Source organism: Triticum urartu, chromosome 3A (genome assembly GCF_056163025.1).
Source record: "Triticum urartu cultivar PI428250 chromosome 3A, HENAU_Tu73, whole genome shotgun sequence".
NCBI lineage: Eukaryota > Viridiplantae > Streptophyta > Magnoliopsida > Poales > Poaceae > Triticum > Triticum urartu.
The window spans coordinates 658705331-658733288 of NC_141875.1; the positions used below are offsets into that span (position 1 = coordinate 658705331).

The window sequence follows — 27958 nt, forward strand, 5'->3', positions numbered from 1 at the left end:
ATGCGACGGAAGGTCTCATAATAAAGGATGTTAATGCTGCTACCTCCATCCATGAGCACCTTAGTAAACTTATAGCCCCCAACCTGAGGCACCACCACCAGAGCTAGGTGACCCGGATTATCAACCTGGGGCGGATGATCCTTACGACTCCACACAATAGGCTGCTCTGACCATCGCAAATAACGTGGCACCGCCGGCTCAATCGCGTTCACGGCCCTCTTATGAAGCTTTTGGTCCCGCTTACATAAGCTAGTGGTGAAGACATGATATTGCCCACTATTCAACTGCTTCGGGTTGGTTTGATAACCAGACTGCTGCTGCTGTTGACTCCCCTGATTACTCTGCTAATTGTAACCACCCTTGTTACCGTGACCTTGAAACTCGGAGCTTGAGCCGCCGCCTCCATGACCCGGACCATGAGAACCGGACCCTGATCCGTCATCCGAGCCATGGTGGCGCTGGATGGACTCCCAAAAGCTTCTCATTATGCTGCAATCCTTCCACGAATGAGTAGCCGGCTTCCGATCCGTCCCGTGTTTCGGACACGGTTGATTTAACATTGCCTCAAGGTCGAACCCTGTCCTTGGAGTCGACTGTCCCTTACGACGTTGGTTACAATTGCGTGCATCGGTGTTAGCCACAAAGTCATCAGCTTTGCGCTTACCGTTGCCACCCTGATTGGTAGAATTGTACTGTTGTCCTTTCACGCCGCTACTCTTATTTCCCTTTCCCGATCTTTCATCCTCAGAGTCGGCATACTTAACAAGAGACGCCATTAGCTCCCCCATGTCGTTGCAATGACGCTTGAGCCACCCAAGCTTCTGCTTGAGTGGAACGAATCGGCAATTTTTCTCCAACATCAGAACCGCTGAGCCGACGTTGATATTGTCTGACGAATGTATGATGGTCGAGACTCGGCGCACCCAGCTGGTCGTTGACTCGCCCTCGGCCTGCACACACGAAACCAAATCCACAATCGACATAGGCTGCTTGCACGCATCTTTAAAATTCTGGATAAAACGGGCCTTCAGCTCCGCCCATGATCCAATGGAATTAGCCGGCAACCCCTTCAACTAGGTACGAGCCGTCCCCTCCAACATCATGGTGAAATACTTAGCGTATGCAGCCTCGCTAACATCCAGCATCTCCATGGCCATCTCATAACTCTCCACCCACGCCTCAGGGGGTTGATCGGCCGTGTAATTAGGCACCTTACGAGGGCCTTTGAAGTCCTTGGGCAGACGCTCGTTTCGTATAGCTGCCGTTAGACACGGCACACCGAAAGCCTTGGAAGTCACTCCCGCCTCCACTGAAGCTATCGGGTAAACCGACGCGTGCTGATGAGCCGCCAGTTGAGCCGCCAGTTCGGCCTCCCGACGCGCTCTATTCTGGTGCCCCAAATCTAGCGGACCGGCCCCATTGTGCGTCGGGTCATGTCCATGAGGTTGGTTACGGCGCTGCTCCGTACTCGAGACCGCTGGTGAATCTATGTGCCTGCTATAGCTCCGACTTGGACGAGGGGTCGCATGAATCCGATCACGACTATAAGAATAAGCCTGCTGCTGTACCAAAGCTGTTTGAAGAAGTTCCTTGGCCCTTCGGGTTTCAACGCCGCTAGAGTTTCACCCTCGGCAGGCAGAGCCGCCAATCGTGTAGCTGCAATAATCATGTTGTCCAGAGGGGTGGAGTAATGACCCGATGGTGTCACCACACGATGAGGCGGAGTGTTGTTCATATGCGGCTGGCCAGGCGGTTCAACCATCCGATTCACCACCGGCAGGTTACTGGCCCCTGCTCCAAGGGTATTGAAAAGGTCCCTCGACTCATAAACCAAGGGCAAACGACTCCGATGCTTTCTCCTCAAGACCTCGTGTGAAGCGTTCTGATCTACCATGAGCCGATATGAATCTACTTGAATCCGCTGCGCTTGGGCTTCCAAAACGGCCCTCTCTACAGCCGTCCTGGCGTTTCTGCTGCTAAGTCCGCCTTAGCCTGCGCTATCTCATCACACAACTTAGCTATCTCTACTTTGTGCTGCTCCTTGGTGTCTGGGGTTACCTCAACCTCCATCAGAGTCGCTAGAGCATCCAATAGATCTGCTAAAACTTGAGCCGTCGGGCGGGCTGACCCGCCAGCACCTGCAGTTGTCATTGCTGCTGCACCACATGTTATGGCCGTGACGGCTGTCGAGCTGAGAATCGGTTGGGTGCCCGCCATGAAGATCGTCACCCTGTTCGGTGGCTCGCGGGGGTCTGGAATATTGTCGCCATCGAAACAGCCCGCAAGCCATCCATCTTGTAGTTATTGAATTGGTCTCGCCTGTGGACTCATCCTCAGAGCAGATTTCCGTCTCACCGCCAGAGACATAACCTTCCAACTCAGCCCCATGGGTGAACCCAACGAAAACATGCCTTACGGCGGGTGGAACCCGGGCGGGTCGTGCACGCTGAGCCGTCTCGATGATGTCGGTGCAGATGTCCGGCTTAGGGCCCGACTCGCCAATCTTGACGATGAAGATGTGGATTCCGCCGAAGGGGACCCAGTACACATACTCAATTGAGCCGGCCTCGGGGCCCTAGTCTGCATCATCGATGTAGAGCTTGCCGCGACGACTCCTGGTCATCCGGCCCACAGTGTATCCCTTGATCCCTTCGAAGCTGCCCTTAAGAACTCAAAACCACCGTGCGCTGGCCCCACGGTGGGCGCCAACTGTCGTGGAAGTGTCACGGCAGAGGTCCTCATAGTAGGACTTAGTTGTGGAGCCATTACGACAAGGTTAGCTTAAAAGGGGTTAAAACGGGACAAAGCACATGGGGAGTTTATACTGGTTCGGCCCCTTGCGGTGAAGGTAAAGGCTTACTCCAGTTTGAGGTGGTATTGCTAGGGTTTCGATTACCAGGGAGCAAACACGCTTTGCCTGGCTTTCGATTTGATGTTTCTTGCCCTAAGCCGTTGCCGGGTCGTCCCCTTATATACATGGGTTGACGCCCCGCGGCCTACAGAGTCCCGACTGGCTCATACAACGTGTTCGGCTCGGTGACGTATCTTACAAGTCTACACGTATATGGCAGTTTACACTTACGGGCCTTAAGCCACCTCTGGACTTGGGCCTCTCACAAGCCTATCTATGAATCGCCATCTTAGTATACTCTTGGGCTTCATTATAGATGAATCGTCATAATGGTTGATCCGGCCCCTCCTGGGCGGGTCATATCCCCAACAGCTTTCGACGAAGCAACCACTAACCCGCCGAGCGCAGCTACGAAGAACCGCTGAGCCGCAGCCGCAACCTTTCTAGATGGGAGGGAATGAAGGTAATGGGATAGAACAGATAGGTTTCCTTGACGAGTTGCTCTTTCTTAGGGAAGTTTTGGGCCTCTCCGTGTTCAGTCCGCTTAAATGTAACCCGAGCCTTCCAGCGACCACAACATCGGTCCGCACCATTTCATGCAGCGACTGCGTATATATGCGCATAGCGCCGCTTGGAGCGTTTTGAACAACGGTTTCACCACGATAGTGCACTTTCGCTAGCAATTTTAATTTTTGGTTTGCGCACATCCGCCTGGCCTTCATATCCTCCATGGGGTGGAAGATGATTGCAGATATGACCAATCTGCTAGATTTGCTCTTAGCACACAAGGTGAGTTCGCATGGCTTCCAAAATGCATGAACAATACGTCTATCAAAATCTGGCCATGCAATTGCAAACAAAAGGAATTCGAAAAGTATACGATCTTATTTTTCTCAAAGGATGCAAAAACCAAAGTTTTCCCGGTTCTTACAGAAGAATCAGATTGCTCCGAGATTTATACGCACGGTCTCGTCCCATCATGACTGCATCGGCATTTATTTATTTGTTTATTTTTATTTACCTGTCGCAGAATTAACTCTCGACTGTAAAAGACCTGTGAATCGCAAAGCCAAAACTTCCGAACCAGTAATGGCGGGCTCTCCCTTCCCACTCCCAAACCCCAAACCCCAGTCCCCTTCCCACAGCCCGAGTCCCCTCCCAGTCCCACATTTCCACGCCCCCAACCGCACGACGAGGATTGCGCCGTCGGTGCCGAAGAAGAAGCGCAAGGTGAACCTCCGGGAGAACGAGGAGGTCGCGGCCAGGATCTTCGAGAAGCACCGCTCCTTGGCGGCGCAGCAGCCGGCCGGCCTCCCGGACCACCAGGGCCGCGCGCTCTCCGCCGCCTACAGCGGCGTCTGTACCGCCAAGGAGCCCATCCGGACCCCCGGCGACCTGGCCCGTCTCAAGTGCGCATTTTCTCTCAACCTTTTCCTCTTACGCTATTGCGACGAGGCTAGGTTTCGGTCGATTTCGGGGTCGCGCGCTTGGGATTATGTATCGGGTCACATCGCTGCTCTAAGACGAATGGGTCGGTTTATGATTTGGGTGCCTCAGCTCTGGAATCTTAGTTTTGTTCGGTGGATGTGACGGCTTACTCCTTAGGGGATTTTAGTTGTGCCCATTTGGTCTGAGCATGGATTTTCGGTTTGGATAGCTATTGATCTGTGGAATCATAAGTTTCAGTTCAGTTCCCCTTATGTTTGCTCATCTGCTGCGGCCGTTGATTTGCTGCAGGTATATGCTGAAATCGATTCAGGCCATTGCCATTTTTATATGGCGAGGTGTATTTATATCCATCCCTTTAGGGTTGTCATTCTACTTGGGATTTGCCTGCAAGTAGATAACCAGAGAAATGGTTCATATAGAACTCTTTCCCTTTGATTTTTCTTTTGTGTGTTCAATTTAGAGGTGGAAATCACACATCAATCGTTGCTTTCTACATTGAGTTGCATCGATTTTTGAAAAACTTTACATTTTCTGAATTACTTTAATCATTGTTGTTGCTTCCTCGGTTCTATTATTTTTGTCAGGGGAGTTGAAGGTTGGGTTGTTGATGTTATGGAAGACTCCTTTCCAGGGTCCAGCCTTGTTTTGTCTCCTCCGACAAGTAATACACCAGGAGAAACGAGTAATAGTTTTCATGACTGCTCACGTGTCCTCTGGAATCTGTTATTCCTTTTTCATCATCAGGATGGCAACAAGTCTTCTTCCCCTTCAGTTTTATCAATACTCAGTTCAATGGAAACAGGACTATTATCATAATCTTACAGGGTACTGTCCTTTTAACAGGGAAGAAGAACACATGAAACAAACCTTATGTGCCACGGTTGAAATCAGCTGCTTATGCAATAATGATCACACTCTACAGGTATGATTTTTTTGGGGTGGGGGGGTGGGGGGCTATCTTACCTACATTTTTGTTGTTCATGCTGCAAAATTAGTGGAACCTTAGTACAAAGGGCAACATTTAATCAGAGGAAAAGGGAAAAGACACTTGAATATGCAACAGCGGATATTGACAGTTGTTTCCCCCCCTAGGGAAATGGAAAGAGGGAAGGAATTTATGATGAGGCAAGAGCTTATTGATGTTGCTGAGGCCAGTGGTCTGTCAGAACATGCAATAGGGTACAGTTTCAGTGATTCAGTATATGCCACGGTTGCTGATTTCAGCTGATATTTTAGTGCATCACTAACTGTCTCTGTTGTATTATGAGCAGCCCAAACAACAGTAGGAATTCTCGGAATGAAGGTTACAATTACACTGGATGGAATAGCATGAAGACGTTAACAAATAAGGATCTGGTTGAGAAAAAGAGTAATCCTGCAAAGTAATGTACCAGGCTCATCCCCATGTTAATGTTATGTTTTTCTGTCATTTACTAAAAAGAATTGGATCTTTTAGGGGGGGTAAACCCAATATGTTTTATACTCACGTATTAGACCAGACAAGTTTCATTACCTTCACATCACTGGCTATTGCTGTATAATGTACTATTGTGGCTCTGCTAGCTATTGATTGTGAACTTTTTACTTTGCCTGGTCTTTCTTAAATGATAAAATGATATTACAATGGACTCAAACTCAAGGAGATACCAGAGCTATAAAATATTGCACTTGTATGCATGAACTTGACTCTCATTAAAGGGTTCATAGGGTTCTCACGTAGTATTTAAGTATGATTGTGTCTGCACTAGTTTATCTGATTCATTCTCTTGCGATATTCACCGGATAGAAAAGCCTCTCACATGTTTTGGTCTGAGTGTGGATCGGCTAGATCCAAAAATGCGGCTAACCTTTGGACTCTGGTGTGCTTTTGCTGTTTGGTACATGTGTTCTCTAGTAATTTAACTTGTATCAAGAAACATTCCTACTTCAGTTTTTTCTCTTGGTCGGAGAAGTTTGATATAGTGCAGCAGTGAAGTCATATATATGCTAGCAGAGTTTCAACATCTGATAGTTTGCTAGTTGATGCTTGTTGGCGCCTTAGGTAATATAATGCCCTCTAATCTTTTGAGCTAATTAAGAAAATATATCTTTTAAACATACAGCTCTGCAGTGGTATATCATCAATTTTCTATTGATGGAATAGAAGCAGGCATGTCCAATTCCATAGCTCCTTTGAACTTATCTGGTCCACAATATGAACCTGAAACATGTTTATAAAAATCTTGCACATGTGGCCATTTGGGAATGTTCCAGATGTATGCTAGTTTGCTACATGAACCAGATCTTGTTCATTACTTTGGTCCTACAGTTATCTCCTTTATTTCCACCCTGAATACAAGCAGAAGCTCGCCCTGTTCAGTTTGCATCTCCTCTTTCTCTCTGGGGCTTTATTTACCAAGCACACACATTCTGTTGAGATAACAAGCATAGACTTGGGGCTCACCGTATATGTTTGCTGTAGGTATTACCTAACAGAAAAGGGCAAAGAAACAGCTCGCGATTGTCTCGCACGGTCTGGATTGGATGGTCCTGCAGGACCTTTAACGGCGGCCGGTCATCCTGCAGTTGTGCTCAGTGATTCAGATTCTGATGAATATGACGGCAGCAGTCCCCTGATAGGTATTAATAAAGTTTTCTGCTCATGCAGTATGAATTTCCAGATAACCAATTATTGTACCCCAGCAGCACTATAATAACTTCCTTTTACTCAATTGGAGGTTCTGAAAGAAGTGGACTTCCAAACTCAAAAGCAGGCAGTTCCAGTTCCTTTGGTATCAGCATGCTTTCTTTGCATATAATATGATGATATATTCCATAAGCAAAATATTACTCCCCGTTGATCTTTATAGTTAATGCCATTATTTTTTCAGGCAACGGCCATGCTATTAATTCTCCTCTTTCATCTCGAGGAATGTTTGGACAGCAATCGTTTAGTGCTATGGTACACTTGAATTTCCCTTTCCGTACCCTTCTTTTTCAAATGGAACATAATGCAACATTTCTTTTCTAACGTCAGGGTTCTGCTGAAAAGTGTTTACTAGCTGTGCCACCTCATCAATCTAATGAAAGTTTTCTGAAAGCTTATGAAGTGGTGCTGATATTGTATGATCGAGATACTTTCGGGTCTGTATGATCGTATCTTACTCATGAGTTGTATTTTTTAGTTGTGTCTGATATTTAAGCAGGATCATATTAAGGCTGTCTTAGCAAATAAACAATATATGTCCCCCCCCAAATAAAAACATCTTTTGAGGAGGGTAAAGTAACTGAGGATTGGGAGTATGCTTACCTAGTTTCTCTTTCGCATGACCTGCAAGGGCACTCTATTCTTCATGTTAATATTATTTCTGGTAAAATAAGATAGGCAAGGGATTTCACATATTTATCCACTTACTGCTGGAATTGTGAATTTTGATGACACTTTGATTCGTTATCTCGTGTTACTTAAACTGTTTAACCTTCTGCTTCTGTGTATTCTGTATGTTGTTTAATTAAATGATTTTCCAAGGAAACAAATTGATTATTGTTGCACCCAATAGTTTTTTGTTTTATTTAATCATCCATGTATGCATCAGAATTCAGTTCTCTTATGATTGCTCCCTTTTTGTGCAGGCCCCGTTCCAGAAGAAAAGTTGTTGATAATATACGCTCGCAGTTTAATATTCCTGTAGAGGTTAGTTGGATTGAGAGTTATGTGAACTCTTCTTTGTTTAACCCTGCTTGCCCTTTCCTTTCTTCTTGTATCTAATTCATCAGTACTCCTCTGGGTGTTATCCTTGTTCATTTCTTCAGACAACCAAAATACACTGCTAAAAGTCATTATATGCATCAACACGGCTCTAAATTAAATGCCCTGTACTGCTGGATTAATTATCTGATATGTTTGGTCGCTGCCCCACCGTGTTGATGATTGCTGACTGCATATTTTTCTTGCTTGTGCGCAAGGAGACAGCATAATAATATTACCAAAGTTGCTTTGCATAGATTGAACTGTTCATATAATGTGCCAAAGAAAATGGTGCTGATCCTTCTGTTTGAACCATGTCATCCAGATTAAACACTTGCCTGTTGGAGATGCTCTTTGGATTGCTCGCCATAAAGAACTTGACACGGAGTATGTTCTTGATTTCATTGTTGAAAGGAAAAATGTGGATGATTTACTTGGCTCAATTAAAGACAACAGATACAAAGATCAAAAACTAAGACTGAAGGTACCATCTGAAAATAGCTTTGATTTTTGTCAATAATATTATAAACCTTCCATCTTAACTTTCCCAGTTCTTCATGCTTTCAATTTCTCACTGATAGTAAAAAAGGGCAGCCCACATGCTATCCCCTGTGATTTGATGTTGCTTGAGTCTAATCTTAGTCGAGGAGATTTTTTTCCTTATTCTTTGTTATCATTAATTGAAAAGCATAGCCCATATTTGGGTATGAGATGATGAAGGACGATGTTATTAGCAGACATAAGCTTGAGCCTGTAGATTGTGCATATTCCCAAAGAAACTGTATTTCTTGTCCATATATATGGGTTTGCTGTGGTTATTTCAGCAACAATACGATGTGATACCTCCGTTTGCTGTATCCTTTGCAGAAATGTGGGCTAAGGAAGCTAATATATCTAGTTGAAGGGGATGTAAACACTGTAGATGGATCAGAGAGCGTTAAAACAGCGTATGTACTCTTCTCATGAAGCCTGGACGATCATGTCAACCCCTGAATTTTGGTATCGGTTTGCACAAAATGCAAGCACTATGGAAAGCCTTGGCGCTTCGTGATGGCATTCGTCTTGCTCTTGGACATCTCAAGGTGATCATCGGAAGTGATGCTCAAGATGTCGTGCGAATGCTAAATGAGGCAAAAATTTCAAAGCAGACCTGGCTCCATTGTCCATATCAGCCGAAAAGCAAATGTGGATGCGAGCTCCAGTTTTCAATCTTGCTCAATTCTACATATCAACCGAGAAGCAAATGAAGCGGCACACAAGTGTGCCAAATAGGCTAGTGAGGATCGTAGAAGATGTATCTGGGTGAATTACACCCTACTTTTCTTGTAGAATGTATTCACACACTCTGTAATCCTCCTGAGTAATTCAATATAGCCTGTTGTTGCAAAAAAGAAATGTTCGACCTACTCAGAGCATCCCTTTGTTGTCATTTAGGTGGGGATCTTAGAGAGGTGCCCTTGAGTGTAGGGGCACGAGACATGAAAGAACCGTAAAGAAAGAAAAAAGCAAAGAATCGCAGGCCATACCGCTTTGGCGCATGGCGCCAAGTGGGACAGATCGCCGCCCCTTGGGTCCAGTGGGAGCTCCTATAGGGCGCCTTGTTGAGCTTCTTGGCGCCCATGCGCCCCGCTCATGGGCCGGTCCAAGAAGAAAATAGCGGTTGACTGGTTTCCTAGTTCTCTTGATCGCGTTAGACCGGTTGCGGTCAACCAGTTGACTTTTGAAAAATAAGGTTTTTTTAAATAGTGAACTAAAAAATGTCCATGGTTTTTGAAAGACAAGTTCACAAACTTAAAAAACGATCACGAATTTGAAAAAAAAGTTTATTGAATTTGAAAAAAAATCACATATTTAAAAAAAAGTTAATTGATTTTGAAAGAAGCTCATCGAATTGAAAAAAAAATCATTAAATTTGAAAAAAAGTTAATCGATTTTGGGAAAAAGTTCACAAAAATTGAAAAAAGTTCATCGATTTTTGAAAATAAGTTCATTGAATTTGAAAAAGGGTTCATCAAATTTGAAAACACTTCATTAAATCTGAAAGAAAATTCATCAAATTTGAAAGAAAGGTCATCGAGCACCCCGAGCACCCACCTCCGGAATCCGCACAGCCACCGCAGCCCTGCCATCCGCCCACGCCACCGACGCGCCCGTCTGACTCGCTGCCACCGCGCCCCCAGCACGATGCCGCATGCCGCGTTGCGCACACCATCAGGAGGAGGGGAGAAACGCCGCGCCGCCACCTGCACCAACGGCGGGATGGGAGGAGAGGCGAGGAAGGGGAGGGAAGCGGCAGAAGCTAGAGCGGGCGAGACGAGTTTTCGATCAACTCGGATACGTAGGTGTTTCTAACACGAACACATCTACTTTCATCACTAAAAAATGAACACATTTGTTTTCACCACGCAATCAATCTGATTTTCTGAAAAAAAAGAAAGAGACACGCATGACAACGGTACCCAGGGGCATCTGCCGCGTGGAAAACTCCCGTTCCGCCGCCGGATCCAGCCCCGCTCCACTTGCCTTTCATACCCGCAGCCACGCCACGCGCACCTCAGCAAGGACAAGCCTCCGCCCGCCGCCACCGCTTCTGCCCCGCCTATAAAGCTCTGCCCTTTGCCGGCCCGCTCCTCCTCTCTCCGTCCGGGCCGCGCCTCTCGCCTCCTTCCTTCGTCCTCGGCCCGTCCTGGCCGCGTGGTGGCCTCCGTTACGGCCGCCGACCCCAAATCCACCCGCGCGCTCGCGCCCTGCTCCCTCTCCTCTCCGCCTGCGGGGCCGCGCCGCTCCCCGAGGACGCGGGGCTCAGCCAAGTGGCAGGCGACCGGCGGCGGGGGCACCGGCGTCGTGTGCCAGCTGCGCGCTCGTCCTCGACTCGTGCCTCTCCTCCTCTCGCGCCCGGTGAGGCGACTCGTCCTCGGTTCTTGCCTCTCCCCGTCTCGCGTCCGGTGAGGCAGTTCGTCCTCGGTTCCTACCTCTCCTCCTCTCGCGTCTGGTTCCATGTTGCTCCTCCTCGCTCGATTATTCCGTCGTTTAGAGTAGAAGAATCGCTTCTGATTTGTTCGATTCTGCTCGTCCTCGATTCCTCTGTTCTGAAGCGCACCTGATTTGGTTGATTATATGCTCGTCCTCGATTCGTCCGTTTAGATAGAAATGCGCGTCCGATTCGACTTGCTCGTCCTTGCCGCCATCGTTAGTTCAGAGTCGCGTGTGGTTTGATTCTTGCTCGTCCTCGCCGTCGCCCTGATGCTCTCGCGTGTTCTTGGGGATGTCTCGTCGGGGGTCTGTGACTCTAGGAGGAAGCGAACGAGCGGTCCGTCGGTTTGGGTCACCATCTGGTTTGCGAACTAACAAGTCCGTTTGAGAAACTTCTGTTCCTGCGTTCCTTGTTCACGGTGGAGCGATGGTTCATGCGCTTCTGTTATCCGACGGTCATGCGTTTCGTCTTCGCGTCGGGGCGACGGTGTGCGGTTCTGGTTTCGAAATTGGAGCAGCGTCGAATCCGTTCCTCTGTTCCATCACCTGCATTGTTCGTCCTCTATCGATTCTTGTTCTACCGGCAAGCGTGTGTGCTCCCATCCTAGATGCAGCGAATCTTGTTCTTGTCTGTTACGGTTGTTCTGATGGTGTTCTTTTCAACTTGTTTCTTGCTATCATGCTTTGCTTATGTTCCAATATATGATGATGTGTGTTCAACTTGTTTCTTGTTATCATGCTTTGCTTATGTTCATATGTGATGATGTGTGTTCAACTTGTTTCTTGTTATCATGCCTTGCTTATGTTCCAATATGATTCGTGTTCAGGGGTGCAAACCATGTAGGCCATGGGTACCGTGATGTGAGGCTCCTCTCCTGCTGATAAATTAGGACGATGGGCTGAGCAGAAAAGCTTGACTCTTGTAACAATCACTTGCTTGGTTTCCATTCATTGCGTGGCCGATTTGGCATCCAATGCATCCGATGCCTACCTTATTTATAAATAATCACGTTTTCATTGTTTGTTTTCATATCCAATGCATCCACTCATCAGAGCACCCTTTTCCTTGTTTGTTCCCTTTTGAAGTTCCCCGATTCAAATCTGATGTGAAAGGTAGGAATATTGATGTCACTTCTGTGTTAGTATACTAGCGATGGTGTGTTTTTAACCATATCTCCTACAAATTTGCCTTGAGATGCTACATGTTTATATGGCATGATTGATTGCTGTTTGTGTATGGTTATTAAGATTGATTGATTGTTGTTTGTTGATTGATTGATTGATTGTTTGTTGTTTGTTGATTGATTGGTTGATTGTTGTTTGCTGTTTGTTGATTGGTACTCCTGATCATAGGTAACTGACCTTGCACTATTCTTTCTTCCACTATTCCTTGTTCCCTTTTGAAGTTCAATTATTCAAATCTGATGTGGAAGGTATGAATATTGATATCACTTCTGTGTTAGTATACTAGCTATGATGTGTTTTATTCAAGTTATTAACCATCTCTTACAAATTTTCCTTGAGATGGTACATTTTTATATGGCGTGATTGATTGCTGTTTGTTGAATGTGAACTCATATCTTGATGAATAATCATTTAGGCTAACTTGGTCTTGGTAGTTCTTGATCATAGGTAACACCCTATTACTTGTTTAGTGTAGACTGACTATTCTTTTTTCTGAACTTTATTGTGATTATGTCTTCACATTGCACTGCTTCCAGATCCATATCGACATGCCCACGTTGTTTGATAAGGATAAAGATGTAAGGAACTTTTCCCAAGAATCTCTCTTGCTCCTTGTATTAACTTGGCGACTAGACTTTACATGTTAATTTTTTTCGTGAAACTGGAGCTCCTTGCTGTTACCCATTATATGACTTTGTGAGCATGCACCACTTTCAGGTTATGAAAAAATGGGGTGCTCCAAACAAGATTGACTTCCTCTCTCTTTCTTATACAAGGCATGCAGAAGATGTGCGGCAAGTAAGTAACTCATTATGTCATTATGACTTCACGGTACCATCTTTCCCAACAGATTGAATTTTTTATATTGATATTTTGTTGAATAGCATCACATGTTTGTTTGCACTTCATACTTTGGAAAGATGTTCCTAACGTTGATAGTATTTTTCCTGCAATAGGCACGGGAGTTCCTCTCAAAGTTAGTTATCTTAGCCAAAACTCCGATTTTTGCCAAAATTGAGAATGTGGAGGTAATTAACATGTATTTTTCTATTGAGTACTACTTTGTTCATTCTTTAGGTGTTCTTATTTTAGAAGTGCAACATGGCTGGAAAGCCTGCTGTTGTTACTCGTTGTAGCGACCAGACCTCAAACAGTCTGATCTCTGTGCTCCGGTGTCATCCCTGGATCAGTAATGCCGACACCACACAGTACTCGGAGGATTTATAGCAAGTAGCAATCACACACTTATTACATCGAGTGTCTCAAAAGAGAACTTATTACAATAAATATGGCTTAAGGCCATCTAATAACGATAACAGCGGAAGGCTTGGAAGATAAGTGAGTCCATCAACTCCAACGGCATCACTGAGTATAGAACCACGACCTAAAAACTCCTTAATCGTCGTCTGAAAAGTCTGCAACATTAACGTTGCAGCCCGAAAACGGGTCAGCACATGGAATATGATGGCAAGGTAACACATAGAGAGTAATGGAATGAAACAACTATACTATATGCATATTTGGCTGGTGGAAAGCTCTATGGTTACAGTTTTGCGGAAAGCCAATTTTTCCCTACTTTAAAGGAATAAAATTTAATTACTATCATGGTGGTTGTTAAACATTGAGAATGGTTGACAGCATTCTCAATCCCAATTAAGCATCATCATTAAACATAACCCAACAAAATTAATTTAGAGTAACATGTTGAGATTCACATGAAAATCCAGGTACTAGATACTCAAGATGTCCATAACCGGGGACACGGCTAACCATGATTAGTTTATTACACTCTGCAGAGGTTTTGCGCACTTTTCCCCACAAGACTCGATCGCCTCCGTTTGGTTTCTCGCGCTACATGGTGTTTGAGAAGACGGATGACCGAGACATAGTCTTTCAGAAGCGCTAGCACCTTACGATCGGGTAGACCGTACCACCTACATCCCCTACATCTGCTAGTCTACCACTGTAAGAGTTCGCACAACTTAGTCAACTATGCTAGAGCCCATAATAGCTTGTGGCTGCACACGGAAGTTTCTAGTATGAACAGTCTCATGATCCCTTTGAGCCTGGGTGGCGGTCCAAAAGAAAATAGGCAAGTCCTGGAATACCCAGGTGCCTCAATCCACCCAGATGTGTGTTTAAGTTACCACCTTAGATAAACCATTAATCAACAAACTCACATCTGTCATGGATATCACTCACCCAATCCACGTCTACTAGCATAGCATGGCATAATAAGCAAACGTAGAGTAGAAGTAACTCCCAAAGGTTTGATAATAACAGGTAATAGGTACTACCTCATCTACTTCCCATCCCACAATTTAATTAGATCCTAATCATGCAATGTGTGAGGATTGATCTAATGCAATAAAACTGGGTAGTAGGAAAAGGTATGATCAAAGTGTTACTTGCCTTGCTGATAATCCGCGAAACCTAACGATTCGAAGTAACAGGCGGCGCACTCCGGGTATTCTATCGCAGACAAACAAACAAGCATACAATAAGTACTCATCGAATGCACAGGTAAAACTCAAATAAGAGATCTAACTAGAAGGTTCAACTTAAGAACTCCGGTTGGCAAAAAGAATCAAATCGAACGAAGCAACGAAAAACAAACGGCGAAAGAAAACAACTTCGTTCTAGTAATCTGGATCTAGGGCAAAGTTTACAGTAACAAAAACTTGTTTAAGTTGGTGAAACGGATAGAGGGTTTTGAGACGAAACTCTAGGCGCTTGAATCGCCTGATTCCGATAAACGAGCGAAAAGTTAAACTAAAACGAAAATCGGATCAGGAATCGCGATCAGAAAAATCGCGGATTAAATCCGAGAAAAAGAAAAACGACGAACGCCAAATTGTTTTCTCTTTTTTTTCGGCACGGAAAACGAGGCGCGACGAACCTCGGGCAGCGGGATCGTCATCGGCGGCGGCGGCTCCGGCGGCGCGCGCGGATCGAGGCGAGGCTGATGGGCTGGGGCGGCTCGGGGCGGCGCTATTTAAAGGCTGCTCCCGGGCGGTGTCTGATGAAGCCATGTACCTAGGGTAGGCGCACGGGCCTGTCCAAAAAGCCCTACCCTGGGACATCCCTAGGAGAAGTCACCTTTCAATCGACTTGAAGGTATCCCACTCGACGGGTTCAAGACACTCGACCATGAAGCCAACCACTCGACCATGAAGCCAACCACTCGACTGCCAGGAGACCTAGAGTCACTCCGCAGGCAAACGGTCGGCTATTAAGTAGTCTTTATGGTCATTATCACACTTTATTAAGGGCGTTATCGGTAACGCCCAACCTTAAATGTACCTTAAACCCTGCATTACTGAGGGCAGGAGGGGGCCGACGAACTCTATATAAGCCACCCCCTCCTTAGTATGAAGGGTTCGCACCCCTGTTATTCACACGCCAGTAATCCAGTCGACCGCCTCCGGGCACCGAGACGTAGGGCTGTTACTTCCTCCGCGAAGGGCCTGAACTCGTACATCTTGGTGTGTTTACAACTTCCCAATAGCTGAGATCTAGCCTCTCCATACGTACCCCCCTACATCACTGTCAGAGTTAGAACCACGACAGTTGGCGCCCACCGTGGGGCAGGAATCTTAGCGCCTGATTGGAGAAGTTGCGATTTTTTCGATCCCTTTGATCATGGTTTCGTGCGGAGTTTTGGTGGAGGGCCGCGAGATCCGCCTCGGCGCGCTCACGTTCATCGTCGACGACTCCGCCTGGCTTCAGGAGGCGCCACTCGACATCGACGCACTCCCCGTCCGCGGTGCGACGCATTTCCGCGCATGCGTTCGTGGCGTCCTCCTGCGGCAGCCGTCGACCCAGTATCGGTCGGCCCCCGTATCGTCTCCCCGCTCTGTCTCCCACCGGCGCAAGCGCTCCGGTCGGTCGAGACTTCAGAGGTGGGTGAGGCATGCCGTGGCTTGCCAGTTGGCCGCCCCGCAAGTCGTGGCAATCGAGCCCGACGAATCCCTCTGCGGCCTGTTCGACTGGCTCCGCGGAGACCGCATCCGAGTGCGACAGCAGCGACCCAACGACTGAGATCCTGGCGGTCGATGGAACGCACAGTCCTCCCGGTTTCCCTCGCGCTGATGGAGGCGCGGGTGGGGGCGACCCGTCGCGTCCCCACGATGAGTATCTCCCCGAACCTCTCACGTCATTACAGCGAGAGGAGCTTCGCCGCCGGAACACGGACGCACTCCGCACTCCTATCGTCAGAGAGTCCCTCGAGGCCCGGGCCTTGGAGGACGCGCGCTTGGCTAATTTGGCCGAGCGCACTCGACTGGAGAATCTCCAGCGAGCACTCGACGAGCAAGCGCGTCAGCGGGCTCCCGAGTCTAGTCGACGCCAGCTCTTCCCGCCGACGCAGGTATACCGAACCCCAGTTCAGAATTTGGCCGCCGCGGCCCGTATAGCGGAATCGATTCAGCCCTCCCAGTCGGAGGCTGGCAGGGGCTTGTTACAGATCAGAGCGTTGCTCCGGGCGGCGGGAAACCAGAATTCCGCTATTTCTCAGTCGCGGAATAGGATCCACAGTCGATCCGTTGCGACAGATACAGTCCAGTCGGCTCACAGCCCGCGGTCACCCCCGAGGCGTGAGGGACGTGGCGACCGGCATGATCAGTACAGAAGGAATGAGCAGTATGATCGCCGATCCGATTGTGATGATCGATGTCGAGTGCCAACCCCTCCCCTGAGGAGTGGGTCATATGCGCCTCGACATCGAGATGACAGGCGCCCTCATAGCGTTGGGCAGTGGATTCCCGTCGACCCCAGGGACCCAGGCTTTGACGCGAGATCTGTCCTCGTTCAAGGCTTGGTTGACAGGAACAGGGCTCATCGGGAAGGCCGGAACAGAGATGCGCCCGCCAGCAGCAGAATACATGTTTCAGGGCCAGAGTGTTTCAGTCGAGCCATCAGGGCCGCGGTGATTCCTCCCAACTTTCGGTTGGCGACTGGAGTCAGCAAGTTCACCGGTGAGTCTAAGACTGACACTTGGCTCGAAGATTACCGAGTGGTTGTACAGATTGGCGGTGGCAATGATGAGGTGGCTATGAAGCATCTGCCTCTCCTGTTAGAGGGCTCGGCCAGAGCATGGCTGAATCAGTTAGCACCCAGCAGCATCTACACTTGGGAGGATATCTCTCGAGTGTTTGTCACAACCTTTGAGGGAACATGCAAGCGACCCGCAGGCCTTACAGAATTGCGGTCTTGCGTGCAGAAGCCGAGTGAAACTCTGAGGGATTACATCCAGAGGTGGATCACTTTGCATCACACAGTTGAGAACGTACCGGATCACCAAGCAGTTTGTGCCTTTAAAGAAGGCGTCAAGAACAGAGAGTTGAACCTGAAGTTCGGTCGAACCGGAGAAATGTCCCTGAATCGGATGATGCAAATTGCCACCAAATACGCTAACGGAGAAGATGAAGATCGACTCCGGAGTGGCTAGCAAAAAGCAGTCGCCCAGGAAACTAGAGGCAATTCCAGTCGGAAGCAGAAGCGGAAGGCCGAGCCAGCCGCCCCTGGGGAGGCCCTGGCCGCAACCCAGGGAAATTTCAAGGGAAAACCCAAAGGCCCCTGGAAGCCCAAGAAAGTCAAGGATCAAGATGGAAATGATGTTTTGGATCTGCCATGTCACATCCACACCAAGAAAGATGAAGAGGGTAATTTCATTTACCCAAAGCATACCACTCGACAGTGCCGGCTCCTGATCCAGCAGTTTCAGGGCAAACAGCCCAAAGATAAGGGAAAAGAGTCGGACAGGGTCGAGGACACGGAAGATAGCGACGACGGATACCCCCAAATCAATTCCACCCTGATGATTTTTGCTGATGTCGAAAGCAAAAGTCGACTGAAAGTCATTAACCGTGAGGTGAATATGGTTGCTCCGGCGACACCCAGTTATCTGAAGTGGTCTCAGATTGCCATCACATTCGACCAGTCCGATCACCCTACGCACATTGCCACCCCTGGGAGGCAAGCTTTGGTGGTCGACCCAGTTGTCGAAGGCACTCGACTGACCAAAGTCCTGATGGATGGTGGCAGTGGCCTGAACATATTGTATGCTGAAACATTAAAAGGGATGGGCATTCCGATGTCCAGGCTCAGTGCCAGCAACATGAGCTTCCATGGAGTCATTCCTGGAAAGAAAGCCGAGTCACTCGGCCAGATTGCTCTCGACGTGGTTTTCGGTGATTCAAAGAATTACCGCAGGGAAAAGTTGACATTTGAGGTTGTGGACTTCCAAAGTGCTTATCATGCTATTCTGGGCCGGCCAGCTTATGCACGCTTCATGGCTCGACCATGCTACGTGTATCTCAAGTTGAAGATGCCCGGCCCCAGAGGTGTGATCACCGTTACCGGCAATCGGAAGAAAGCAGAAGAGTGTTTTCAGAAAGGATCGAAGATTGCTGGTGCTCAGATGGCAGTTGTTGAGCTACAAGAGTACCAGAAGACTGCTGATCCGAGTGAATTGCTACGAGCCAAGAAGCCTGCTTCAGAATCTGCTTTTCAGTCGTCCGGTGAAACTAAGCCAGCTCACATTCACCCGACCGACCCCGACGCTGCTCCGACTCACATCTCGACGACGCTCGACTCCAAATAGGAAGAAGCGCTCATCCAGTTCCTCCGTGAGAACTGGGACGTCTTCGCATGGAAGCCTTCTGACATGCCTGGAGTTCCCAGGGGGCTGGCTGAGCACCGTCTACGAGTCGACCCGAAGTTCAAGCCTGTGAAAGAACATCTTCGACGGTCCGCTGTCCAGAAGAGGAAAGCTATTGGCGAGGAGGTGGCTCGGCTGTTAGCAGCGGAGTTCATCCGAGAGATTTACCACTCCGAGTGGCTCGACAATGTTGTCATGGTCCCCAAAAAGGACAAGTCACTTCGCATGTGCATTGACTTTAAACACATCAATCGGGCCTGCCCGAAAGATCATTTCCCTCTCCCCCGCATCGACCAGGTAGTGGACTCGACCGCGGGGTGTGAGCGTTTGTCTTTTCTAGATGCTTATTCAGGATATCATCAGATCCGTCTGTATGGACCCGACGAGATCAAAACGGCTTTCATCACCCCATTTGGGTGCTTCTGTTATGTCACCATGCCCTTCGGCCTCAATAATGCTGGAGCCACGTTCATGAGGATGATTCAGAAGTGTTTACTCACTCAGATCAGTCGGAACGTAGAAGCATACATGGATGATATTGTGGTTAAGTCACGGAAAGGTTCCGACCTACTGACTGACCTTGCCGAAACCTTTGCTAACCTCAGGGGATACGATATCAAGCTCAATCCATCAAAGTGCACATTCGGAGTTCCAGGTGGAAAGTTACTCGGTTTTCTCATTTCCGAACGAGGAATCGACGCCAATCCCGAGAAAGTTGGCACCATACTCCGGATGAAGCGCCCTGTGCGTGTACACGATGTCCAGAAACTTACAGGTTGCTTGGCCGCTCTAAGTCGATTCATTTCTCGTCTCGGTGAAAAGGCGTTGCCTCTTTACCGACTGATGAAGAAGTCTGACAAGTTCGAGTGGACTCCAGAAGCTGACGCAGCGTTTGCAGAGCTCAAAGCTCTGCTCTCCACCCAGCCGGTGCTTGCTGCCCCAATCAGTAAAGAGCCTCTGCTGCTGTACATTGCGGCCATGGGACAAGTTTTCAGTACAGTACTCACGGTCGAGCGGGAAGAAGAAGGAAAGGCCTTCAGAGTTCAGCGCCCAGTATATTATGTGTCTGAATTTTTGACCCCTTCGAAGCAAAGATATCCCCATTACCAGAAGCTTGTATATGGGATCTACATGACCACGAAGAAGGTTGCACACTACTTCTCTGACCATTCCATTACAGTCGTCAGCGACGCTCCACTGTCAGAGATCTTGCACAACAGAGATGCAACTGGTCAAGTGGCTAAGTGGGCGATTGAACTCCTCCCCCCAGATATCAAGTTTGAAGCAAAGAAGGCTATCAAGTCCCAAGCAATTGCAGATTTCGTCACCGAGTGGATTGAACAGCAACTCCCGACTCAAGTTCACTCGGAGCACTGGACCATGTTCTTCGATGGATCTAAGATGCTGAATAGTTCCGGTGCTGGGGTAGTATTGGTATCCCCCCGAGGAGATAAGCTCAGATACGTTCTCCAGATTCACTTCGATTCCTCCAACAATGAAGCAGAATATGAAGCACTCTTGTACGGGTTGCGCATGGCCATTTCACTCGGCGTCCAGCGCCTCATGGTCTACGGCAACTCAGATTTGGTGGTTAATCAGGTGATGAAGGAGTGGGACGTCAGAAGCCCAGCTATGACTGGCTATTGCAACGCAGTAAGAAAGCTAGAAAAGAAATTCGAGGGGTTAGAGCTTCATCACATCCCCCGACTGAAAAATCAAGCAGCAGATGATCTAGCAAAGATAGGCTCCAAGAGAGAAGCCATTCCCAGCAATGTGTTTTTGGAGCACATCCGCTCGCCGTCAGTCCAGGAGGATCCCTTCGCAGAAGAAGCCCAGCAACCGAAAAGTGCCACAGATCCGACTGAAGTCAAAATTCCTGCTGTGGTCGACCTAGTCATGGAGGTCTTGGCTATCACTCCTGACTGGACGGTACCATACATCGCGTATATCTTGAGGAAAGAACTCCCGAAGGACGAGGAAGTGGCTCGACAGATCGTCCGCCGATCCAAGGCCTTCACAGTCATAAAGGGACAGTTGTATAGGGAAAGCGTGACTGGAATCGGTCAGAAATGCATAACACCAGAAGAGGGTCAGATGATCCTTAATGATATCCACTCGGGGACCTGTGGTCACCATGCGTCCTCTCGGACCATTGTGGCTAAAGCATACCGAGCAGGATTTTACTGGCCAAGAGCAAATGAGATGGCAAAAGAGATAGTCGACAAGTGTGGAGGTTGCCAGTTCTACTCCAACATGTCACACAAGCCTGCATCAGCCCTGAAGACCATTCCACTCGTCTGGCCCTTTGCTGTCTGGGGACTGGACATGGTCGGTCCACTGAGAACAGGCAGGAGCGGATTCACGCATGTGCTTGTTGCAGTCGACAAGTTCACCAAATGGATTGAAGCCAAGCCTATCAAGAATCTCGATGCTTGCACTGGTATCAGTTTCGTCAGAGGGCTGACGTTCAGATATGGGGTCCCGCATAGCATCATCATCGACAATGGGTCAAACTTCGATTCAGACAAGTTCAGAGCTTTTTGCGCCTCTCAAGGCACGCGAGTCGACTACGCGTCGGTCGCGCATCCTCAGTCGAATGGACAAGCTGAAAGAGCAAATGGTCTGATTTTCAAAGGATTGAAGCCTCGATTGATGCGTGATCTCAAACACGCAGCAGGCGCTTGGGTCGACGAACTTCCGTCGGTTTTGTGGGGGCTGAGGACCATCCCGAACCGATCGACCGGAAGAACGTCATTTTTTTGGTTTACGGAGCCGAAGCCGTCCTGCCGAGTGATCTACTTCACAACGCCCCAGAGTCGAGCTTTATAACGAAGACGAAGCAGAGCAAGCCCGGCAAGACGCAGTCGACCTCCTAGAGGAGGAGAGGGAAATGGCTATGATCAGATCAACCATCTATCAGCAAGACTTGCGTCGATTCCATGCCAGAAATGTGAAGAGCCGAGCCTTCCAGGAAGGAGATTTGGTCCTCCGAGTGGATCAACAGAAACCACACAAACTTGCTCCTACTTGGGAAGGCCCCTTCATCGTCACCAGAGTCCTCCGCAATGGAGCATATCACCTCTACAATGTTGATCACCAGATCGACGAGCCACGAGCTTGGAATGCGGAACTACTCCGCCCCTTTTACACATGAGTTCTCCCTTGGACGAGATGTAATAAGAAAAAATTTCTGCAGTTCATTTTTACCAAAGACAAGAGCGTCCCAATAATTGCTGTCACTCTTGTTTGCATACGAAATCCCCCAGTGGGTGACTTAGCTGCGAATCCGTTTCGCCTAAGTTTGAAAAATCCTACCGAGTGGAGAGCAATCCTCCCACTCGGGGGCTTAGCTGCAGTCCAGTACTCGCCTAAGTTCTCCCACTTAGAGACTTAGTTGCAGTCAGGCACTCGCCTAAGTTTGAGAAAATCCTACCGAGTGGAGAGCAATCCTCCCACTCGGGGGCTTAGCTGCAGTCCAGTACTCGCCTAAGTTCTCTCACTTAGAGACTTAGCTGCAGTCAGGCACTCGCCTAAGTTTGAAAAAATCCTACCGAGTGGAGAGCAATCCTCCCACTCGGGGGCTTAGCTGCAGTCCAGTACTCACCTAAGTTCTCTCACTTAGAGGCTTAGCTGCAGTCAGACACTCGCCTAAGTTTGAAAAAAAATCCTACCGATTGGAGAGCAATCCTCCCGCTCGGGGGCTTAGCTGCAGTCCAGTACTCGCCTAAGTTCTCTCACTTAGAGGCTTAGCTGCAGTCAGGCACTCGCCTAAGTATATAAAAATCCTACCGAGAGGAGAGCAAACCTCCCGCTCGGGGGCTTAGCTGCAGTCCAGTACTCGCCTAAGTTCTCTCACTTAGAGGCTTAGCTGCAGTCAGGAGCTCGCCTAAGTATATAAAAAATCCTACCGAGAGGAGAGCAAACCTCCCACTCGGGGGCTTAGCTGCAGTCCATCCCCCAGTGGGTGACTTAGTTGCGAATCCGTTTCGCCTAAGTTTGAAAAATCCTACCGAGTGGAGAGCAATCCTCCCACTCGGGGGCTTAGCTGCAGTCCAGTACTCGCCTAAGTTCTCCCACTTAGAGACTTAGCTGCAGTCAGGCACTCGCCTAAGTTTGAAAAAATCCTACCGAGTGGAGAGCAATCCTCCCACTCGGGGGCTTAGCTGCAGTCCAGTACTCGCCTAAGTTCTCTCACTTAGAGGCTTAGCTGCAGTCAGACACTCGCCTAAGTATAAAAAAAATCCTACCGAGTGGAGAGCAATCCTCCCGCTCGGGGGCTTAGCTGCAGTCCAGTACTCGCCTAAGTTCTCTCACTTAGAGGCTTAGCTGCAGTCAGGCGCTCGCCTAAGTATATAAAAATCCTACCGAGAGGAGAGAAAACCTCCCGCTCGGGGGCTTAGCTGCAGTCCAGTACTCGCCTAAGTTCTCTCACTTAGAGGCTTAGCTGCAGTCAGGCGCTCGCCTAAGTATATAAAAATCCTACCGAGAGGAGAGCAAACCTCCCACTCGGGGGCTTAGCTGCAGTCCAAGCCCTCGCCTAAGTGATTAGAAATCCTACTGAGTGGCGAGCCAGACTCTCACTCGGAGGCTTAGCTGCAGCCCAGTGCTCGCCTAAGTGTTTAAAAATCCTACCGAGTGGAGAGCAAACCTCCCACTCGGGGGCTTAGCTGCAGCCCAGCGCTCGCCTAAGTGTTTAAAAATCCTATCGAGTGGAGGGCAAACCTCCCACTCGGGGGCTTAGCTGCAGCCCAGCGCTCGCCTAAGTGTTTAAAAATCCTACCGAGTGGAGAGCAAACCTCCCACTCGGGGGCTTAGCTGCAGCCCAGCGCTCGCCTAAGTGTTTAAAAATCCTACCGAGTGGAGAGCAAACCTCTCACTCGGAGGCTTAGCTGCAGCCCAGTGCTCGCCTAAGTACAAGACACAATCCAATCCGCGAGTCGACTGCTACCTTCCCCTTCGGAGCTGCGCCGCAAATACAAGGTTATTCCGAGTGAAGATCAAGATCCACTCGACGAATCAAACCATGAAGATATTCAACGAGAAATCAAGATCAGATAAAGCCTAAAAGGTCCCAGACCTCAGATCAAAGTACTCAAGCCCTCGGCTCGGCGGAGTTTAACGGTTACAAATCCACTCGGCATTCCGAGGCAAATTTAAAGTGAAGCATAAAAGTTTTTCATTCCTCAGGAGGAGGACTGGAAGGGGCGACGAACTCGTCCAAGTCGATCCCGTCTGCAATACGAGTGGCAGCAGCAATAAAAGTCTCCATGAAGTCCTGAAAGTTGTGCTTCCTGGTATAGGCAACTTGGATGGCGGCCAGCTTTTCTTCTCGCGCCTCCTTGCAATGGACGCGGACCAGAGACAGAGCGACATCAGCACCACATCTAGCAGAAGATTTCTTCCATTCTGCCACTCGACCCGGGACTTCATTCAGTCGGACCATCAGGGACTCGAGGTCGTTCTGAAGTGTCGTTCCGGGCCAGAGTGATGTGTCGATCCGCGACATCGCAACCTTCAGCCGAGCAAGATAATCAACAACGTTGGTAACACGAGACTCCAGTCGGAGCACGTTCATAGCAGCCTCGTCCTTCACGAGAGAATTGGCGGGATCCAAGCCTGGCTCCACTCGACTGGTTTCCTCTTCGAAGCTCTGGCAGAATTCTGCAAACACGATTCAAGAATAAGACAGTGGCCGTACGCGGGCTCGGCAACTACAAGACAGCCGGGTTGGAATAATTACCTTCGAGCATGACGAACAGCTTCTTGGCGAGTCCACCGAGATAAGCCTCCAGATCTTTTACCTTCCCCGCCAGCTCACCCGCCTTGTCGTGCAGAGCCATCTTTTCTTTCTTCAGTCGACTGGCATCTCGATTAGCTGTCTCGAGAGCAGTTTTCAGTCTGGAGTTCTCCTGTTCAAGAGTTCCGACCGAAGCCAGTTTCTCTTCTGCGAGCTTCGTTTTGCTCGAGGCCTCCTTCTGTGCCTCTGCAAGGTCTTGATCCTTCTTCTTCAGAGCTTCCTCCAGTTTATCTGCGGCGCGTCGAGTGGAACCAACATCAAGAATGGACAAGAAAGAAAAGCCACCTATTAAGAATGGAGAACCTCACCAGCCATACCTTTTGCTTCTTCTTGCGCCTTCTTCAAATTCTCCTGAGCAAGCTTCAAGTTAAGGTTGAGCTGGATCTGCTGATTCTCCAACTCAGTATAGCGAGCTACAAGTTCGCAAGATTTCTGTAAAAAGAAAAATCAGTCGACAGACGTCCAAGACAAGTTGCTTCCGAGCAACCAAGAGACAATGATGACGTTTCCAAGACTACAACCGAATCAAGAACATTCGACAGTAGTCTCGGGGACTACACCCAGTGGGTGCACTCAGCGTGCCCCTACTGTAAAAAAAGAAAAGAAGAAGTCGACTGCCCGCAGTCGACCGGATACAGTCCCATTCGACATGGCCTAACCAGACCGAATGAAGAAATACAGCTACAGCAACACAATATAAAGACTATAGTCGACTGCCCGCAGTCCATCGTAGTCTCGGGGACTACACCCAGTGGGTGCACTTAGCGTGCCCCCACTCGTCCAAGAATTGGCAGACACACCCAGTGGGTGTACAGATACAAAGATCTTCGGAAAAGAGATTCTTCAAACAGCATATCATAACAGACCAAACGTTGAGTCGACTGACCTGGACGTTGCTCTGAAGAGCCGAGCTCGCGTCATAAGCTGCTTGGCTGGCCTCCCGAGCCAACTTCACTTGCTCCATTATGATCCCCGCCTGATGTATAGCCTCTTTTGCAGCAGCCGCTTGGTCCTCAGGGATGGGGTATGCGGCAAAAAGCGAAGACGGATCCGCAGTCGACGACGAGGGCTGCGCACTCGCCAGAGGAACGGCGAAGGTCACAGAAGCCCGAGTGGTGTCACCACCATCCCGAGCCACGGCCTCGGACGCCGGAGCGGATTGGGGGGTCTTGTCAGCTGACGCCCTCTTGTGCCTCCTCACTCTCAACGGACCGTTGTCGTCGTCATCCGGGAGGTCGATAACATGAGGAGGGGCTACAAAGGAAACGTTCAATCGACATGGGTTGCAATAAATGTTTAGTCGACTCAAAGCGGAACGTCAATAATCGTACCAGGGTTGGAGGTAACAGCATCCTCCATCTCTTGGTCGTCGTCCTTGGCGGAGATCTCAGAAGTAGCAGCACTGCAAGCCTCGAAAGTCAGTCGGTTGGCTCAATGGATCGACCAAGGATCCGTCCACGGTCGACAAAGGAAAACAAGTTTTATTATTACCCAGAAATGGTGGGGACGGCCATCTTCATCTTGGGCAGAGCCTTGGGTGGCTTGGACGGCGCTGCGCGCGGGTGCTTGGGAGCCTTTCCAGTCGGCGTAGGAGAAGAGGTCCGAGGGCGTTTCGACGACTGCCCAACAGGAGTAGTCGCACTACCACGCCCCCGCGCTGGATCGTGTGTGAGCTTGGATCGCCCCTCCGGGCGGGGGGGGGGGGGGGGGTTCAACCTCCTCCTCCTCCTCTTCGCTGGAGTCGACGTCGTCGCCTCCCTCTCCTTCACCATCGGACTCCCACTCGCCTTGATCGTCCCCGCTCTCACCTCCGCTCGCCTCCCCTTCCTCAGTTGGCCCCTGTGCCCCATTGGGCGTCGAGTACATCTCAGTAGTCGCCTGAAAAACAACAGACAAGACAAAGGTCAATCGACCAACTCAAAGAAGACCAATGAAGAAAAATAAGATCTCAGTCAGGAGCATAGAGACATACCTGGTCCACGTCGTACGAGTTGTCGAGTGGAATTACCCTCCTGGCTCCTCGGGGGTTGTCCTTGTTTCCTGTGATGCTCGACAGCCACCCCTCCAGCATCTCATCAGTGACCTCCTCCGGGTGGATCCGAGTGGTGTCGTCAAGGCCCGAGTACAGCCACATCGGGTGGTCACGAGCCTGGAGCGGTTGGATGCGCCTCCGGAGGAAGACCTCCAGCAAATCCATGCCCGTCACGCCCTCACAGACAAGCTCAACCACTCGACCGGCCAGCACTTTGACTTGGGCCCTTTCCTCCGGCGCCACTTTCAGAGAAGCAGGTTTTTCAGCTCGGTCGAGTGAGAAAGGGGGGAGACCAGTTGACTGTCCTGGGGTCGCCTGGTCTTGACAGTAGAACCAGGTCGCCTGCCAGCCACGGACCGACTCCGGGAAAGTGATAGATGGAAAACAACTCTTTCCCCTCGTCTGGATCGCCAGGCCCCCGCACAGCTGGATCACCTGCATCCTTTCATCACTCGACTTGGCCTTCTTGACCGATTGAGAACGACAGGTAAAGATGTGCTTAAAGAGACCCCAATGGGGGCGGCAACCCAAGAAACCCTCACACATGGAAATGAAAGCAGCAAGGTATACGATGGAGTTGGGAGTGAAGTGGTGAAGCTGCACCCCGAAGAAGTTCAGGAAGCTCCGAAAAAAAGGATGGGGCGGCAGAGAAAACCCGCAGTCGACATGGGTGGCTAGGAGCACGCACTCACCATCGCGGGGCTGAGGTTCGATCTCTCTCCCCGGGAGACGCACGACTTCGTGGGGAATGACCCCCCCTCGACCATGTCGTCGAGATCTTCTTGCCGGATCACCGATGGCATCCAGTCGCCTTGGATCCAGCCTCGGGGCAGAGCAGACCTTGAGGAGGATCCACCCCGCGCGGACCTCTTCCCTTTCCCCTGCGCCGCCGCCTTCTTCGCGTGCTCCAGGGCGGATGTCTTGTCCTTCGCCATCGTTGCCCGCAAATCTTGCACGGACCCGCGGCGTTAGGGTGAGAACGGAGGTGGCAGAGGAACTCGCGAAGGGAGAGAGGAAGAAGGAAGCACACTGTTTGGAAACCCCGAGCCGGCAACTTATAAGGGGCCGCTCCCGAGTGGCTGACTGGTAGGCCCAGGCTATCCAGTCAAATCCCGCAACAGACGCGCCCGCAGTATGTGGCGAAAAAGGCGACGCGAGGATCGAGGAGCTTCCACTTTATCGCTTCCAATTACTGCGGCCGCTCCCGTCCCGCACGCTTCCCGAAATCCGAATCCCGCGACACCCACGGGCCGTAGAACAACTTGCTAAAACAGAAGACCCCG

The 27958-nt window shown here is 49.4% G+C and overlaps 1 protein-coding gene and 1 pseudogene across 2 annotated transcripts; one reads left to right on the forward strand and one right to left on the reverse strand.

The window, feature by feature from the left end:
* The first annotated feature begins 3904 nt into the window (after positions 1–3904).
* On the forward strand, positions 3905–9422 carry LOC125548818 (crossover junction endonuclease MUS81-like; annotated as a pseudogene). The gene is made up of 12 exons (XR_015598863.1): positions 3905–4260; positions 4885–4982; positions 5144–5222; positions 5393–5479; positions 5572–5682; positions 6762–6919; positions 7018–7071; positions 7171–7241; positions 7317–7423; positions 7913–7973; positions 8353–8511; positions 8895–9422. The product of XR_015598863.1 is annotated as a crossover junction endonuclease MUS81-like (transcript).
* Positions 9423–26284: 16862 nt separating this feature from the next.
* On the reverse strand, positions 26285–27851 carry LOC147981149 (uncharacterized). Its single transcript, XM_087513841.1, has 2 exons — positions 26616–27851; positions 26285–26521 (listed from the first exon to the last, which is right to left on the reverse strand). Exons 1-2 carry the CDS (start codon positions 27219–27221, stop codon positions 26285–26287), a joined length of 843 nt encoding a protein of 280 aa, XP_087369967.1. The 5' UTR covers positions 27222–27851.
* Between the last annotated feature and the right edge of the window lie 107 nt (positions 27852–27958).